The sequence below is a fragment of the Squalius cephalus genome (assembly GCF_949319135.1).
Source record: "Squalius cephalus genome assembly, chromosome: 15".
Lineage (NCBI taxonomy): Eukaryota > Metazoa > Chordata > Actinopteri > Cypriniformes > Leuciscidae > Squalius > Squalius cephalus.
Window position 1 is genome coordinate 8,243,960 of NC_137136.1, and position 16,782 is coordinate 8,260,741.

General features: G+C 36.6%; 4 protein-coding genes across 4 annotated transcripts in view; 3 read left to right on the forward strand and 1 right to left on the reverse strand.

Moving 5' to 3' along the window:
• Positions 1 to 2,141, forward strand: part of atp2c1 (ATPase secretory pathway Ca2+ transporting 1) — a 35,463-nt gene extending 33,322 nt beyond the window's left edge. The window contains exon 27 of the mRNA XM_079893756.1: positions 687 to 2,141. Within this exon, the coding sequence (XP_079749882.1) occupies positions 687 to 808 (122 nt within the window). The 3' untranslated portion in view covers positions 809 to 2,141. The remainder of the gene's footprint in view (positions 1 to 686) is intronic.
• aste1a (asteroid homolog 1a) lies at positions 2,141 to 6,297 on the reverse strand. The gene is made up of 5 exons (XM_079893758.1): positions 6,186 to 6,297; positions 4,256 to 5,607; positions 3,962 to 4,175; positions 3,539 to 3,695; positions 2,141 to 3,147 (listed from the first exon to the last, which is right to left on the reverse strand). Exons 2-5 carry the CDS (start codon positions 5,555 to 5,557, stop codon positions 2,715 to 2,717), a joined length of 2,106 nt encoding a protein of 701 aa, XP_079749884.1. The 5' UTR covers positions 5,558 to 5,607; positions 6,186 to 6,297; the 3' UTR covers positions 2,141 to 2,714.
• Positions 6,298 to 6,898: 601 nt separating this feature from the next.
• On the forward strand, positions 6,899 to 11,753 carry LOC307171888 (IgGFc-binding protein). The gene is made up of 4 exons (XM_079893823.1): positions 6,899 to 7,201; positions 8,046 to 8,113; positions 8,205 to 9,389; positions 10,508 to 11,753. Exons 1-4 carry the CDS (start codon positions 7,149 to 7,151, stop codon positions 10,975 to 10,977), a joined length of 1,776 nt encoding a protein of 591 aa, XP_079749949.1. The 5' UTR covers positions 6,899 to 7,148; the 3' UTR covers positions 10,978 to 11,753.
• An 806-nt stretch (positions 11,754 to 12,559) lies between these two features.
• On the forward strand, positions 12,560 to 16,736 carry LOC307172191 (IgGFc-binding protein). Its single transcript, XM_079894321.1, has 3 exons — positions 12,560 to 12,663; positions 13,680 to 14,873; positions 16,098 to 16,736. Exons 1-3 carry the CDS (start codon positions 12,624 to 12,626, stop codon positions 16,562 to 16,564), a joined length of 1,701 nt encoding a protein of 566 aa, XP_079750447.1. The 5' UTR covers positions 12,560 to 12,623; the 3' UTR covers positions 16,565 to 16,736.
• Positions 16,737 to 16,782: the final 46 nt, after the last annotated feature.

Below are 16,782 nucleotides of genomic sequence, written 5' to 3' on the forward strand. Positions count from 1 at the left end.
GCGTGAGAGCGCAATTCCAAAAAAGCGAAGATGGGAATGGAAAGTTCTGCATGTGATCTACTGACGAAGTGAAAATGAAAGAACACAGACGCAGCCGGATCATTTCCATAATGACCAATGCAAGCTATCAAGAGCAGCACAAATTAGCCTCTGTTTTTTTGGGCAGTAAATAATGGTGCAAACACTAGTAAATTGACTAGCGGAAACCTTAGTTAATCACCTTACATGATTCAGTTATACTTTCCTCCCATAAATTTAAGTGTCTGAAAGGGAAACTCCTACTCCAATAGGGAAATGCGTATGCAGTAAAGTCAACCACAAAAATAATGTCCATGCCTTTTCAGCACTATCAGCTCTTTTCACTGCATGTCTTTATTAAATCCTGACTGTAGTTTTTTAATGCCAAAAGAGGGTTTGCCCTGGCGCAAGCTGTTAGTAAATCTGGCCCCAAATATTAATTCTCAAAATGTTAATTTTCATATTTTAAATTTTGACTCAATATGTTCAGCTAATAAAAAAATCATTCTTAATTCTAATGAAAAAAATTTATTGGCGTATTATGTTAATATTGAACACCAATTTTTCTGTGTATTTAATTGTTAATTTATTTGAGTACCGGCACTTATTGTGTTTAGGATATTTCACGTAACATGTTCACTGATATATGCACCGTCCTCTCCGTGCAGATCTGCTGTTCCTGCTGGGCCTCACGTCCTCTGTCTGTGTGGTATCGGAAGTTATAAAGAAATTAGAGCGACTCAGAGGTGGAGAAAAAATGGCAGACACTGAGGATTTCCATGATGTATGACACACATTGTGTCCCGTGCAGGAGATGGTGGGTGGGGCTGCGGCATGTGGTTTAGCATGTCGCTCGGGCCGGTCTCATACCGTACGAAACAATCCAGAGTGATCATTCAGGCCCGACCTGTATGTGCAGTTCCTTTTTGAAGGTCATGACCAGGGGCTGATTTTGGAGCAATCTGACGTGCGCCCTTGCCGAAGGAGATACTTTGGTGTGCTGCTTTATGACTGTACTACTTCCCATAGCATCTGGGTGAACTTTATTTATGAGATGCTGTATCTGTCCATACAGTGGCTGTTTTGATTTCATGATTTAAGGGATGTATTATTATTATTATTATTATTATTATTATTAAAAGGATTTTGTGCTTTCTAAATCTATTGTTTAAACATTTCTGGTTAGAGGTTTGTGGAACAATGTGGATAATGCCTTTCTGCATTCCAGATTCTAAAATTAATCTAAATTATGCTTGAAAAATCATTTATTTTCTGTTGGAAAAAGCTTTTGTCCTCTTAAACCATGAGTGTTCCAGTGTTTGGTGGAACGGACCACTTGTTTTGGGTCATGATGAGACTGTGGGTGTGAATTAATGCGTACGTGATGTGCCAAACCATCACATCATTTACTTAGAAAAATGTTACCAAATTGAACTCCTTGCAACCGGCCCTGTTTTGAGTCTGTTGAAGATACAGGATCCCACAATATGATGGCATTACGAGATTACAGGGTCCCACCTTATGACGACCTTCAAGGTACATGCACTAAAAGTTCTTTTCCCTTTATATTAGACTGATGGTTAATACAACTGGCTTGTACAATTACTTATCAGTTCCTCTGTATTTACATATTTTCAGTACTATATTATTACTTTCCTTATGTTAATACACTGGTATCTGGGCCATCTGAAGATAGATTTTGCCTTTTTCACCTTACTTTGGCTTTTATCTATAGTGTTATTTATATTCTCACCAGCTTGGTGCTTGGTTAGGTGAATGCTTAATGATGTAGTTGGTTAAATGGGTGCTCATGTTGGCTGTACAGAAATGTTAGACTAACACTAACCCCATGTCGAAACACCTCAGTGCAGCCCACCAGCATTGAATTATTCCCATCTGCCAACTCTGTATCTTGTTTCTGTGGGACATGGAAATATGATGCACTTGAGTTTTTACAGTGTGTGATCTCATCTCTCCTCTGTGTTGCAGATAGTGGTTCTTTATGGCCACATTGTGCAATTTCTTTAATGCCCATTCTGTTTTCTAGCATCGCTCTAGATTTGAAAACAAAACAATGTAATACACTGATAATAAACAGTATAAACAAAATTAAATGAAGGGTGATAGGTAAAAAGCGTTTTTTATTTTTATTTTTTGAGATTGTATTTATTTTATTGTGGTTTGCACAGCTGAAACCAGTAATCTGTTGTGGTCATTTCAGAACACAATTGTACAATACAATTTTTTACAAATTACAAATAAAATCTGTATCTGAAGTTGATCACTGACTAATCTGATTATTTAAGTTGCAAGTTCATACATTTATGTGGTAAAACAGAAATCTGTAAAGTTATTACAAAAGAAAGATTAAAATGGAAAAATAATTTAATACTTCAATTAAAAAGTTTCATGTTTTTAAATATGTTCCTTAAAATACTCTGGTAAATAGAATGTATCCTTATTGATACCAATGTCCAACAGCTAAATACAAATATCTTATAAAGTAATTATAATTTAAATCAGAAAAGCAAAGTCATGCAGTAAATAATACAGGATAGCAAAAATAGGATTGTGCATGACGTGATTCTGATATCATACAGTGGACATATCATTTTAACATTCATTCTGGTGCAATGCCTTGCCCTTTTCCATTGTAAGTGCATTACTGCAAACTAATGATTTTTTGTTTGTTTTTACTATAGAAAGCATATCCTCTCATATTTCTTGGAGGGATTATTAACATTGCGAACTTTAGTCTTGTGTCTGGTACGGGCAGTGTACAAACAGTCAGGGATCTCCGTCTTGTGACCCTTGGCCTTATTCCACCCATTGAGATCATCATCTTCATTGTCATCAATATCCCCATCCATCAGATGTTCAAAGAAACTGCTCAGATCATCTATAGGCTGATTCTGGTCTTTGTAGCCACTCTGTGTTTTCCCAGCATCTCTGTTCTCGAGCCCAGTTTTCATTTTCTTGATGAAGTCTTCACCCACTAAGCTCACGATTGCATCCTTCAGCTGTTTGAAGAGTTGTTCAGCGCTTGAGCCCCTCATCAGCAGAGACTCCAGAGCGATGCCTCTCCTGAGCTCTCCAACAACCTGGTGCACCAGTGTTCCTCGGTACAAGCTAAACAACACCAGAACACACTTAGTATTCATTTCCAACAAAGCTAGTGGACTCTTCTAAGATGTAAATAGTCATATATGGTTTGGGGACCATAGACCATAACAAGGCCCAAAATATAACGTAAAAATATAATACACAAGTTCTATATATAGAACAAGTTATATATATATATATATATAAAACTTGTTCTATATATAGAACTTGTGTATTATATTATTAAGTTATATTTTGGGCCTTGTTATGGTCTATTGTGAAGAAATCAGACAGGAAAGCAAAGGTTAGAGAGAGGAATGGGATCGGCAATCAGGAACCAGGGATTTGTAAAAATGGAGATCAAAAGGATAAATATTATCAAAAAAGGATGGTTTAGGAGTAGTAAAGGATGTTGTACCGTGCACACTCTGGTTCAGATAGCGGATCCAACAGTAAACGATTGAGATTGAGAGACCACCTCAGGCACGACTGCCACTGGCTGTATAGATGAGCTGCTTCATCCTCCAAATAGATCCTTCCTCGACCAGTTTGTAGTTTAAGTCTCAACAGCATGTCTAAACCCCAAAACCAAAAAAAGAAATAAAAAATGAACATGTTTTGACATTCTTTTTTCCAAAATGTTATGAACTGGCTCAACACACATTTCAGAAAACCTCAACAATGTTTCGCCATTTTGCCCATGACATTTAGCTAATCATTACACCATATCACCTTTTTGCATGACAATGGTGGCATATGTGCCAGAGGTTGCTTTATTACTTTATTGCATGCTATAAAAAATAACATCTAACAGAATGATGATGTATGATAATGTCAATACCGGTTTCTGTTTTAGTCGTACTGCTCAGCTTTCCATTGACCATTCCCAGTAGCAGCCCCCAAAGATGCACTTGGCACGGCTGAGGTTGCGCATTTACAAGCCAGTAACGTGTCACAAACATTTGCAGCTGTAGAGCACGTGGGATCCCTCTAAACATTGCGGACGACACACCCAAAGTGTCAAGGAACACCTGAAGTCGCACGTCATGTGGTTCCTAGAATCATTAGAAAGACAAACACTGTAAAACAAACAGTTTCATTTCACTTGAAAACAGTGCTAAGACATCTTTATTACCTTGTCTAATGTTTCCAGCTGAAGTTCTTCCATCACCTTGGTCTGTATGGCTTCAACCTTCTGATTGCTTAGTGTTATGTGTTGTCTCCCGTATTCCTCTACATAGCGCTTGCTTGTGCCAGTGACTGCTTTAACGGCTAACGCTTGTTTATTTGCTGTCTGTTTTCCTCCCAACAACAGTAACCCGTAAATCACCTGGCGTATGGGACGAGAGATTTCACTGCTACAAGGGAGTTGGAAATTTTCAACCTGGGGTGTCAAGAAAACCCTTTGGTGTACCAGTACATTGATAACAGAGGAGCTCATCCTCCCCTCAAGTAGAGGCCTCAAGGTCCATTTAGGTAGAACTTGCAGAGGACCTGTCAAAGCTGACTGTGGAAGCACATTTGAGTAGAAGAACTTGGCAAGAGAGCCAGAGATGAGCTTGTACTCTTTGATTCCTTTCCAAAGTGCTTTTTGGACTATGACTTTTCCTTTGTCTGTAAATTTCAGCAAGGCACTTATAGCTTCTTCCGGCCCTTGAAACTGGGATAACCAGTTAAGCATCCCGTCAATACGAGCATTTTCCGTGCCGTTTACCGAGTACTCCTCCCAATTCGGGTACTTGATATTATGTAACTTCACATAATCATTGCCTAAGATGGAAGCGAAGATTGGGAGAAGATCAGCATTCATTTTGAAAGATACACAGAATTTTTCCAAAGTGAAGTGTTTGACTTTGATGAATTTTTTGTTTGTCCATTTGTCCACTCTCACTTTTTTCCACTCGAAATGTGAGATTGGCAGGACTCCCCCTCTGAGGTTGAATATATAGAAGTCACTGTCGTTGGACAAAACAGGACAATTCCACTCTTCAGCCAAGGCAGCAATTTCCCAATCAGCCTCTTCAAGACACTGAACCATTGGTACCTTGAGCTTATGAAGGAGCTGTCTTAACACATTGTTAATGAGCAAAGGAAGGACTCTCCCTCTCTTCCCCATAGACAGGGCATAGGCCATATTTATTTTCTGCTGTTTTCGTTTCAAGATAGTGTAAAATTTTTTGTCTGTGTGGTCGTCGCCGCCATCAAGTACAACGTAAGGGCTAATGTCACAGGCTGCGAGGTTCTCAAAGAACTGTGTGATCAGCTCCTCAAAAGCATCATAGTCTCCTCCATGGATCTGATCCAGATTGCAGTTAAAGTACAGCAAATAATATAAGTTACATCCATCGATTATTAGTCGTTTGTCTCTAAAAGCACAGGTCCTTAAATAATTTCTCTTGCTGCTTTCAATGAATGTCTTCAATCCTTGGACTCCCATGTTGACAAACAGTAGTCACCAACTTTCAGCAATTTTGTTTTTTACTTGAGCTGGGAAAACATGAATAATTTTCTAATTATTGAGATAGGCTACAATAAATGAATGCATACTTTTTTTGCCATTGAGATAACTGGGGAAAAGGTGTCCCAATGAACATGAATTCACCCCTATTTAATATCAGCGTATTATGAAATTGATGCATAAAGCACTACAAGTCACTGGTCATTTTAAGCAGACAAATACAAATTTTAAATGTAAATAACACAATACTATTGTCGTTAGATTTTCTTTTAGTTATATAACAATTTTTGTGTGTTAAAGGAAAAGAGATAAAACTAAGAAATAACATTTTATATAATGAAAATGATGTAGAATATTTATTATTCTACAACATTTTCATTATATAAAATGTTATTTCTTAGTTTTATCTCTTTTCCTTTAACCGTCACGATAATGGCATGCAAAATGTTTACAGGCATGGAGCGTTTTTCCAAAATAAATAATCAACTTCATAATTTCTCTTATATCAAAAGTTAAATATTGTTCTTGATTTGGTCGGAATACAATTCGACAGTAATACAAATAAGCAGTAGAAATAATCTTAAAGTACTAATTGAAAATAACTTACCGAATGTTGAGGAGTGTGTGAGGCGTCTGTAGCTTCCTTTAAGCCTAACGTTATCTGAATAATACGCAGATCGTATTATATAAACAGACAAGAAACCGAAACTTAACCGTATGACGTTTGGAATCGAAAATCGAAACTTGGCGGCTGCAGCATCATAATCATCACGAGGATGCCATAGATACTTCAAACATGTCAACATAGGCTTTATATAGCCTACAAAAACACTAATAATTCTACCAAACAAATCAGATTAGTCAATCTCTGTTGTGTGGTAAAAAACACCCAAGAGTCGTTTTGTTAATAATCCTGAACGTTTTGTATTTTAAATAGGCCTAAAAAGTAACATAACATACATGGATATTCATACCATGCTATTTTTTATTAAAAGAAGGCTATCTCTGTTAGGCTACTATTTTTATGTTACTATAGCCACAAAACATTTATAAAAATCTTAATAGTGAGTGTTTTGAATCTATCTATCTATCTATCTATCTATCGCATGAATCATCACCCTGTTGCTGTGCAAAACACATTGCAGTTGCAGTTACACCCCTGATCTAAGAGATATGACAGGCCGCAGCTTGTTTTGTTTTAGAGAAATGTGAAGTGACAAATTAATGCATTACGGTGGGGGTGTCATCACTCTAGCTTGTTGAAAAATTACATGTTGCAACCCTGTTGCAACTGTCCCCGGTCTCCCCTACAACAACGTTAGCACATTTAGGATAAGTTGGCAAGTTTGTGAACTGTGACTTTCAGAATCAGAACAACACTGCGATGTTTTATAGAACATATAAAATCAACAGATTGTGCGGCTGCAGTTCTCTGCTTTTCATTAGCAAAAACGAAAATGGCTGCCTCATGTCGTCTAATATGTTTATCTCCTATTAGGCAGTTTGAGGCAGTTTATGCAAAGCAGTTCAAAGAGCATGCATTTTGAATGACAAATATGCTTTGCTATAAATGAAACACGACACGGATGCGATTCGGTTCAGTGAGAAAGTTGTGATGATCAGGTAAGAATATCTATGAGAAGCTTACTGATAGATTTTAGGGGTGTATAATGGTCATAAGGCCAATTAAGAAAGACAACGTCCTGTGGAATGTGTACTTTTGGGGGGTTGTACTTTAATAAAACTGGTAAGAATTTTAGAAAATAACTGAAGTAGAAACAGCAACATGATGCTTTAGTATTTTTGTGATATTATGATTGGGTTAGGGGTAATAGGCAACTGTTTGCCTATTTTATAATGAAGGAGGATATTTATTAGTTCATTCTCATTCATGAAAGTGCTTCTTCGTGAATCTTGAAAAAATTGTTGTATAACTAAAAGAAAATCTAACGACAATAGTATTGTGTTATTTACATTTAAAATTTGTATTTGTCTGCTTAAAATGACCAGTGACTTGTAGAGCTTTATGCATCAAGTGTTGACATCTGCGTGAGTTAATGTGTTTTTAATGGTCTGTCGACTGTCTGTGCGCTTTGTACATTCCATTAGATTAATTACATAATTTAAAACAAATAAAGAGAGCAATTTGAATAAATCCTTTTAAGTTACATTTTAAAATAACATTATACATTTAATTGTCATAGTGATGGCAGATTTAAAGTTGATAGTTTAAGTTGAGTAAATGCAGAAAAAATAATCATTCAAAACGTTGCCTTCATTTTTCCTATTTCTAAGAACACCTTATTTTTTTACAGTGTAGCAAATAGTTATATATGCTGAAGTGAAAACAAGTGCACCTGTAACTCTTACATCATTGATTGATGACCTTACAAAGCAAGCAGTGTAAAATGGTGTAAATTATATTGCAAAGTCATAATACCGAGACATGGGTCACATGCTCTTTCAGATCACTGACTAAAATCAGGACCGAAGTCATGCTGACTATTCTTCTGATCACGGCAATGCTTGGTCAAGGTAAGCAGTGTGTCATTTTATCCTCTTGAAGCCTAATAAAAGGCATGTTCATTTGACATGTTCCTGATATTAATAACTCTTGATTTGACAGGCCAGTCATGGGACAGCCTTGGGCTAAACTTCATCACAGCATTTCCAGAGAACATAGCCTTTTACTATCCAGTTAATCCAGTGAATGCTCTCAATATCACCGCCGTCCATGCCGACACCGTGGTGACAGTCTCCATCTCAGATAGTACCTGGACATACCAGGACACACTGCCAGCTGGAAAGCCTGTAACGGTGACCCTGCCACTAGGTATTGAGGAATACAGTTTCGTTCAAACTCTTCAGACCGTCAAAATCAGCAGCACGGAGTGCATCGTGGTGCAGTCGATCAGTCAGCGAGGAGATAGTGTACAAACTAATGTCGTTCAGCCTATGAAGAATCTCGGCACGTTTTATTCCATCCCCGCACTGAATTACAGCATGATGATAAATACTTTCTTTCAGTCGACAAGAAATACAAGCAAGAGATACAGCTCCTACAGGCTGGTCATTATCAATGGAGAAGATGTGAGTAATTTAATCACAATTGTAAAAAAGCCTAGAAACATTATTTCCATTCTTGATCCGTACGCCGTACTTCAGCTCCAAACCGACGGGACAGAAATTGCAGTTAAATCTGATTATAAAGTAGCTGTGATGCTGACCCATCCATGTGAAGAGATCTCAGGATGCAGATGCAACATGGTGGTGAACCAACTTTATCCCGACACTCTGTGGGATAGCAGCTTCGCTGTACCCGGAGTACTGAACGTTTGGCTTCATCTGACGTCCTCAACGAATATCACTGCCACTGGCGGGAATATACAATCGGGTACTTTTGAAGCCTATTCCTCAAAACTCCTGTCTCTCCCATCTTTGCAGTTAGGATCTCAGTTCATCAACACTTCTGATCCTGCTTCCCTCAGGCTTGTCAGTCCAGGCTTCATCGTTGAACCGATCCCACTATCCAGGTTCTCTGCATGCTACCTAGTAGTGCCTGTCAACTTGATAAGTGCCACGGCCTTAGTTATAGCAGAAACGGAATACAGGGATAGTGTGTATGTAGATGGTGATTTGCTTTCATCCACTAAATGGAGCACTATCAGCGATTCAGAGTACTCGTCTGTATTAGTGTCTCTTGATGACACGCATGTCATTTGGCATCCGTCCACAAAGATTGCCGTGTACGTGTTTGAGATGAGCGCAACTCTGTATGGAGGCCCAGCTATATCTTTAAGCGCAAACCCAGGTAAGAAACCTATTTATTGATGGGTACGCTCATTATTGTTATTTTTGTATTGCGTATTGTATTCTTCTAACATCAACACAAAGTATGAAATGCTTTAAAGGTTAAAGAGATAGTTCATCCAAAAATGAAAATTCTGTCATTACTTTCCCTCAAGTCAAGGTATGTTGTTTTGGACCCCATTGACTTTCATTGTAAGGGCAAAAACAGTTCTTCAAAATATATTTCTGTTGTCTTCCACAGAAGAAAATCATATAGGTTCGGAATAAAATGAAGGCAAGTAAATAATGACAGAATTTTCATTTTTGGGTGAACTGTCCCTTTAAGTATGTTGAAATGGGGCTAGTTGTCGCACTACTACTATGTCCGGCTTATTTATATTTATTTTATTTATTTATTTATTAAAGGGTTAGTTCACCCAAAAATGAAAAGATATCTTAATTTGTGTTCTGAAGATGAGCTAAAGTCTTACGGGGTTGGAACAACATGAGGGTGAGTAATTACTGACAGAATTTTCATTTTTGGTTGAACTAACCCTTTAAGTCAGTTCTGTCTTGTTATTTTTTAACTATTATTGCACAGGTAAAAAAAAGATACAGTTAACTTAACACATGTTGACCCAAACCTCCCATTATTAATACATTTTTCAGCAAACTTTAAACAATTTGTGAAACAACAAATATGTATATGTTGACATACAAAAAAATCAAACATTGTTTTTCTAACAGAAATTTTAAATGATAAAATATGAAATTATAAAATTAAAATTATAATACTATTTATAAACTGTTTATACACTTTTGTCCAAACTAAGAGCAAAGTTAAATCTTTTGTTTCAAATCTGCCATAGTTAACACTTTCCTGAATGTATACTACGTGTTTTTTTTCTGTATACAATATGATGATATTTGAATCTGGAGAGGTAAAATCACAGAAATGATACTAATTATGACAGTTTTGAACAAAGTATTTGAAACCAACTTGCAAAAGCACTAACTAAAGAAAAATGGATTTTTGTCTTTAAACCTTTTAGTTACTGAGTGTGACAACTAGCCTATGTATGCTAAGCCTGTACTGCTTACATACTTACAGACATGAGTGTTGTGTTTGTCTGCATTTAGACCCTGTTGGCTGTGGAGTGATCCCTCCTAAGTTCAACATCATCTTAACACCTCAAACCTGGCCTGAATCCCATCAACACTGTATGCTCATAAGTGACGAGCTTTTCAGTCCGAGCAATAAAGCGGAGCAAATGGAGATGGTCGACTTTCTGAATAGTGAAGGTTTAAATGAGAGGCTCTGGATCGGACTGCGCCGTAGTCTGCTCACATTAGAGTGGTATCAGCAGAAGGGTAAGGAAGTTCATAATATGACATACACGCATTGGGGAACCGGGGAGCCACGTGCTGCTGTGGAGGGCATGTGCGCTTCAGTATTCCCAAATTCAAGCACAGGTTTCAATTGGAAAAGTGTGCCCTGCTGTGCTCAGTTGAAGTCTATCTGCTACTCAAGTACTCATTACTTTTCTCTGGATTTACCCTCAAATGAGAACGCCAATAATTCTAATAGTAATGCTAAAGGAAATGCATAGTAAAAACTGTCCAGCACAAAAAATTAAATGCCATATTGTTAATATACAAATCTACTTAAACTTCCAAAATAGTTATATTTAATGCTAGTAAATAGAACAGATTAAAGATGCTAGATCACATATACAGTATGTAGACATGTGGTTATTTGGTCACAAATACCTCCAGGAAGTTCCCATTGCCTTTATAACCATGAATAATGTATGTATAGATATTATGTACAATGTTCACACTTTATCTAGGAACATGGATTTATATGTAGTTATCAGCACTTCGTATTTCCAGTATATAGATGTATACTTAAAAAAAAAGACATTCGTTAACAGATTTCAAGGTACAAAGTTGACATGAAACATAAGTTATGATAGTCTTTTGTTCCCAATTGTAAGTGAAATGGCTTCTCTAATAATAAAAATGTAGGGCGGAGCTTGATTTTGTCCATGGGGAATTGATTGGATGGTTGTGGTTTGCTATTGCCGTGATCTCATGTGAGTGACAGGTTGCCCCGCCCTCACGTCAGTACACATCATCAGAGAAGAGATGACACTGCAAAGTTATTTTGACAAAAGATTACATGAATTTTAAGAAATAATGATGTGTGCACGGAAGTAATTTGTAATAAATACTGCAATATTTAAATTTTAAAACAAGAATTGTAAACTGATTTCATGGTGACTTTAAAAAACATTTCCACAGAGCATCATCATGTTTGTATGTCATATTTGTATACATGTCTAGGAAGTTGTAGAATTTCAATAAACATGAGCATTCAGACCTCAAACCTAGTGCATGCATCATTTAGCCTTTAATGACATTGAGAAACTGAGTGATGACAGCATGTTATATGACAAATAGCTCTATGTCAGCAGCTCATTATGCAAACTAATGTGGCGACACTAAATGTGTTTTGAATGTAAAATGTGTCTGTGTTGCTGGATAAACACACAAATGAAGATTCTTTTGCTCAGAGAGTGGAAGAACTGAGGCCTTGAAGCATCAGGTAAGTCTTGTTTGATACTGTATGACATAACAGAATGTTAGATATTAATACTGAACTTACATAGGCATGCTTATGAACTTTCTGTCTGTATTTCAATCATAAATTTAAGAACAGTTTGAATCAAGAAGTTTTTCATTAAGTTTTCATTAAGATTCAGTTTGAATCATTAAGTTATGTCAACATATGTAACTACATTGCTTTAACTCGTCAAAATATGTTAAGCAATTTTCAACTTTTTCAAAAGTTAATCAAGACTGAACTCATTTTTTTAAGTTAATGAAATTTTAGCTTTAGCTTTTTTACAGTGCACTTTTATATCACTTAAAGCTTTTCATCAATGTAACGTCTACATTACACAGTTTTATTCAGTATAGATTCAATATAAGTCAAATATGTTATTTAATATGACTGGTTCAACCTGATTTTTAAGGTCAGTTCAGGTAGAAATATTTCCTTAAAGTCAGCTGCACAGCTTCTACAGTGCTCATCTCTCTATTTTAATCACATTCCCAGCGAAATCTTGTATGTTTTGTTATTTCACATTTTGTGTAATTAACTCTCATCATTATTTTTCCTCTTGATTGTCAGATTTGTCCGATATAACACCAGTAGCTGCTCAAATCAGCTGAGAACCACGGAGTAACGGTGATGCTGTCTCATCTTCTCTTCATGTCACTGGTTTGCCAGGGTAAACCATCTCTCACATTTTTACACATTTATGTTCAAAGTAGATACAAAGTAGGACAAATAAGTAGTACTACATTAACACTTCAGCATATTAATATGTAATAAACAAGATGAACTAATATTTAAGTAATATTGCATTTAGGACTGAGATAGTTCCTCATTAGGTAATAAATAATTACTGAATGAGATTAGCATCAATAAGAACTAATAACTAACTATGACATATTATAAAGAATGACTAATTAATTACTAGTCAACATTAACGTGTCTGAGATGTGAGCAATAGTCTTTTTTTACTCTCAATGTGGTCGTAAAATGCATCACTAAATACTTAAGTGTTACTAGTCACACTTCAATAACTACTAGTTATCTTTTTTTACTTTAAAATAATGGTCCAGATTACTAGTAGTGACTAGGTGATGCATTTTATGACTATATTCAGTGTAAAAAAGATGATTGATTAAGTCTCAGACACACAATAATGTTGTGATTAGTAATTCATTGGTAATTCTTTATCATTTTTCAGAGTTTGTTGATAGTTGAAGTTGAAGTGAGTTGAATCTCATTTAGCAGTTATTGATTTCCTGATAAGGAACTATCTTAGTCCTAAATTTGAAATTACTTACTGATTAAGCTTTTTTCCATATTAGTTAATATGGAAATTAGTTAGTTATTTGAACCATCAATGCCAATAGAGAACCTTTATTTTTAAGAGTGTGTAATTAGATGGTCATTAAGAAGATAGCCAGGTCTTCACCGTGTTTGAGTTTATTTTGCTATTAAACCATCTGACAGTTACAGTACATTCTCCTACTTGTAATACGGCTGATTAACAAATAAGCAAATAAAAGGGCATGAAATATTGATTTGAGTTTAAATGATTTTATTATGTAAGAGTGTAAATGAGTGCAGAGTGATTGTAGGAAATCCAGAATTGAAGGAAATTGTAGTTGTGGGAATGTTATATCATCTATACTCTGTGTAAAAATAATGAACTCTAAACTGACGATTTGACAGGGCTGTCAGTGGAGAGCTATGGAAAAGACTTCATCACGGCATTCCCGGAGAATATTGCCAACTACCATCCACAAGAGTCCTCCAACACGCTCCAAATTACTGCTTTCTACAGCGACACCACCGTCTCGATCACCATCAACCACACAAACGTATATAATGAAAAGCTACAATCTGGGCAGACTAAAGTTGTACATTTTCCCAAGTATGTCGAGCAATATCGGTTCACACGCTCCTTTTATTCCGTCAGAATCAGTAGCAGCAAATTGATCGTGGTTCTTTGGATCAGTCAGCGAGGCGACAGCGTGCAGTCTAATTTCGTTCAACCTGTAAAGAATCTCGGAAAGCTGTATTCAATCCCCTTCATCAATTACAATCAGATGCTGGCGTCCTTGTACAACACAGAGGAACTGTTAGCTCTGGACAACTGGAGATGCATCATTATCAATGCTGGGAACATCATGAACGTTATCTCCATCCAAACAGTTGGCATGAATGCTCAACAAGCCTTTAACTTTACGCTCAGCCCGTACGAACTTTACCAGTTCCAAACCAACGGGTCAGAGATTAAAGTGTACTCTAGGAACACCGTGGCTGTGCTGTTGACCCATCCGTGCGCTGAAACTACCCGGTGTGATTGCAACATGGTGATGAACCACGTTCTCCCCGAAAATCTGTGGGGTCGGACTTTTGTTGTGCCGTCGGTGAAGAACCTGAATTCAACTTGGCTGCAAGTGACATCCACAACGGATGTCATGCTCAGAAGTCAGAATATAGCGATTCAAGCCTCAAATCCTTCAGATCTAATTACCTTCCCGTACCTCAAAAGTGGACCTCAGCTCATCACTGCATCAAACTATGTGTCCATCAGGCTTATCAGTCCAGGCCTCGTCTTAGAACTCATGCCAGAGAGCATGTTTGCTGCCTGTTACCTGCTGCAGATGAACTCAACAGGAGCTGAGGCCTTGATCATAGCCGAAACAGCCAGTAGAGGTGATGTGTATGTAGACGCCGGTTTGCTTTCATCCACTGACTGGAAAACCGTTGCCAATTCAAACTACTCTTCGGTAACAGTGTCGCTTAGTGGCACGCATATCATCTGGCATCCAGCCTCCAGGATCGGAGTGTACATGTTTGAGAGAATGGAGAGTGGAATTCCTTACGGAGGCCCAGCTGTGATCTTAAATGAAGATCCAGGTAAAGTGATACCTTTCTTATTCTAGAGTGAATGTGTGATCATGACTTTGACTGATTAGAGTCACTTTGAAATGTTTTTTTTTTTACAACCTATTTGACTTCTGAAATGTTACGTAATTCTGAAGAAAGAATTTTATTTTATTTTATTAATCAAATCAGGAATTGGTTTGCGATTGGATCGCTTTAGTGATCAGCAAAATCTGGATGCTATCTGGATGTTTGAATGACACGTGACATGAAACTGGATTCAGACACAATATGTTTTATATATATTTATATATTTATTTATTTACAATGCACAGTATAATAATACTACTTTTATACACAACCGTGCAAAAGTTTGAGGTTAGTAAGATTTTTATTTTTGAAATAAATCAATACTTTTATTCAGCAAGGATGCATTAAATTGATCAAAAGGGACTTAAAAAAATGAATGATGTTCTTTTAAACTTTTTATTTAAATAAGTAACCTGAAAACAAAATGTATCATGGTTTACACAAAAATATTAAGCAGCATAACTGTTTTCAACATTGATAATATTAATAAGAAATGTTTCTTGAGCAGCAAATCAGCATATTACAATGATTTCTGAAGGATCATGTGACACTGAAGACTGGAGAAAATGCTGAAAATTCAGCTTTGCCCTCACAGGAGTAGATTACATTTTCAAATAGAAGACAGTTATTTTAAATATATTTTATATCAATAATATTTCACAATTTTACGTTTTTACTGTATTTAATCAAATGGCCTTCCTGTAGTTCAAACAGTAGCGCGTTGGCGGTCATGGGTTTTGATTCCCAGGGAAAGCAAGAACTGATAAGAATGTAAATGTGTACCTTGAAATGCAATATAAGTTGCTTTGGATAAAATCGTCTGCCAAATGCGTAAATGTAAATAAATGCACTCTTGGTGAGCATAATAAAGTTCTTTTAAAAACAAAACAGACATTTTTAGAGCTTGACAGTAAAAATCAGTCTTCTTTCATCATATAGAAAATATAATCAGATAATCTTCAAACAAACAAACAAAATGTGCTCCTATTGTTTTCTTATGTAAATGCATCACAAGTTTTCCTATCTATGCACAGATGAATAAAGCAAAATTGAGTTTTAAAGTAATTGACTAATATATCATCCTACTTGAAGTTACATTAAAGTATGAATGAAATCAAAATTCCCAGTGATTACTGAAAACGTCACTGTATGTTTGAATGCACGTAGATCGTGATGGCTGTATGGCAGATCCTGCACTATATAACAGCACTACTGATGTCATGACGTGGCCCGAGTCCCATGATTACTGCTTAAATGCAACTTTACAGCTGAGCACACCAAGCAGCGCAAGGGCCCAAAGGGAGATGACCAGCTTTCTGCAAAAAGACGGCGGTCCCAAGTACTGGATTGGGCTGCGGCGCAGTCTGCTCACATTAGAGTGGTCCTGGAAGAACGGCAATAACAGCGAATACAGCGTGAACTACACGAAGTGGGGCGATGGGCATCAAGAGAACCCTTGGAAATCTTTGTGTGCTTCTGTGTCTAAGGACGCCAACAATGATTTCTCCTGGAAGAGTGTGCCCTGTTGCTCCAAGATGAGGCCCGTCTGCTACAAAAAGGCCCTATACTTCAGTGATTTGACCTTTGATAAACTAGATAATCATTTTTACATCGTTAACCAATCAAAAGTTTAATCATTATATAACGACTAATCTAATTTCTCAATTATATAAAAACTTTTACTATTTCATGTCTGTTAATTTATTTTTTTGTTTTTATGCATGATATAAAGCCATTTTAACACTTTTTGTTTTCAACATTCAAATATGTAGCTCTTTTGAAAACGCAATAAAATATGTTATTGTCCATGATAGTTAATTAATTATTTTATGGCTTACTGTTATCGTACAAA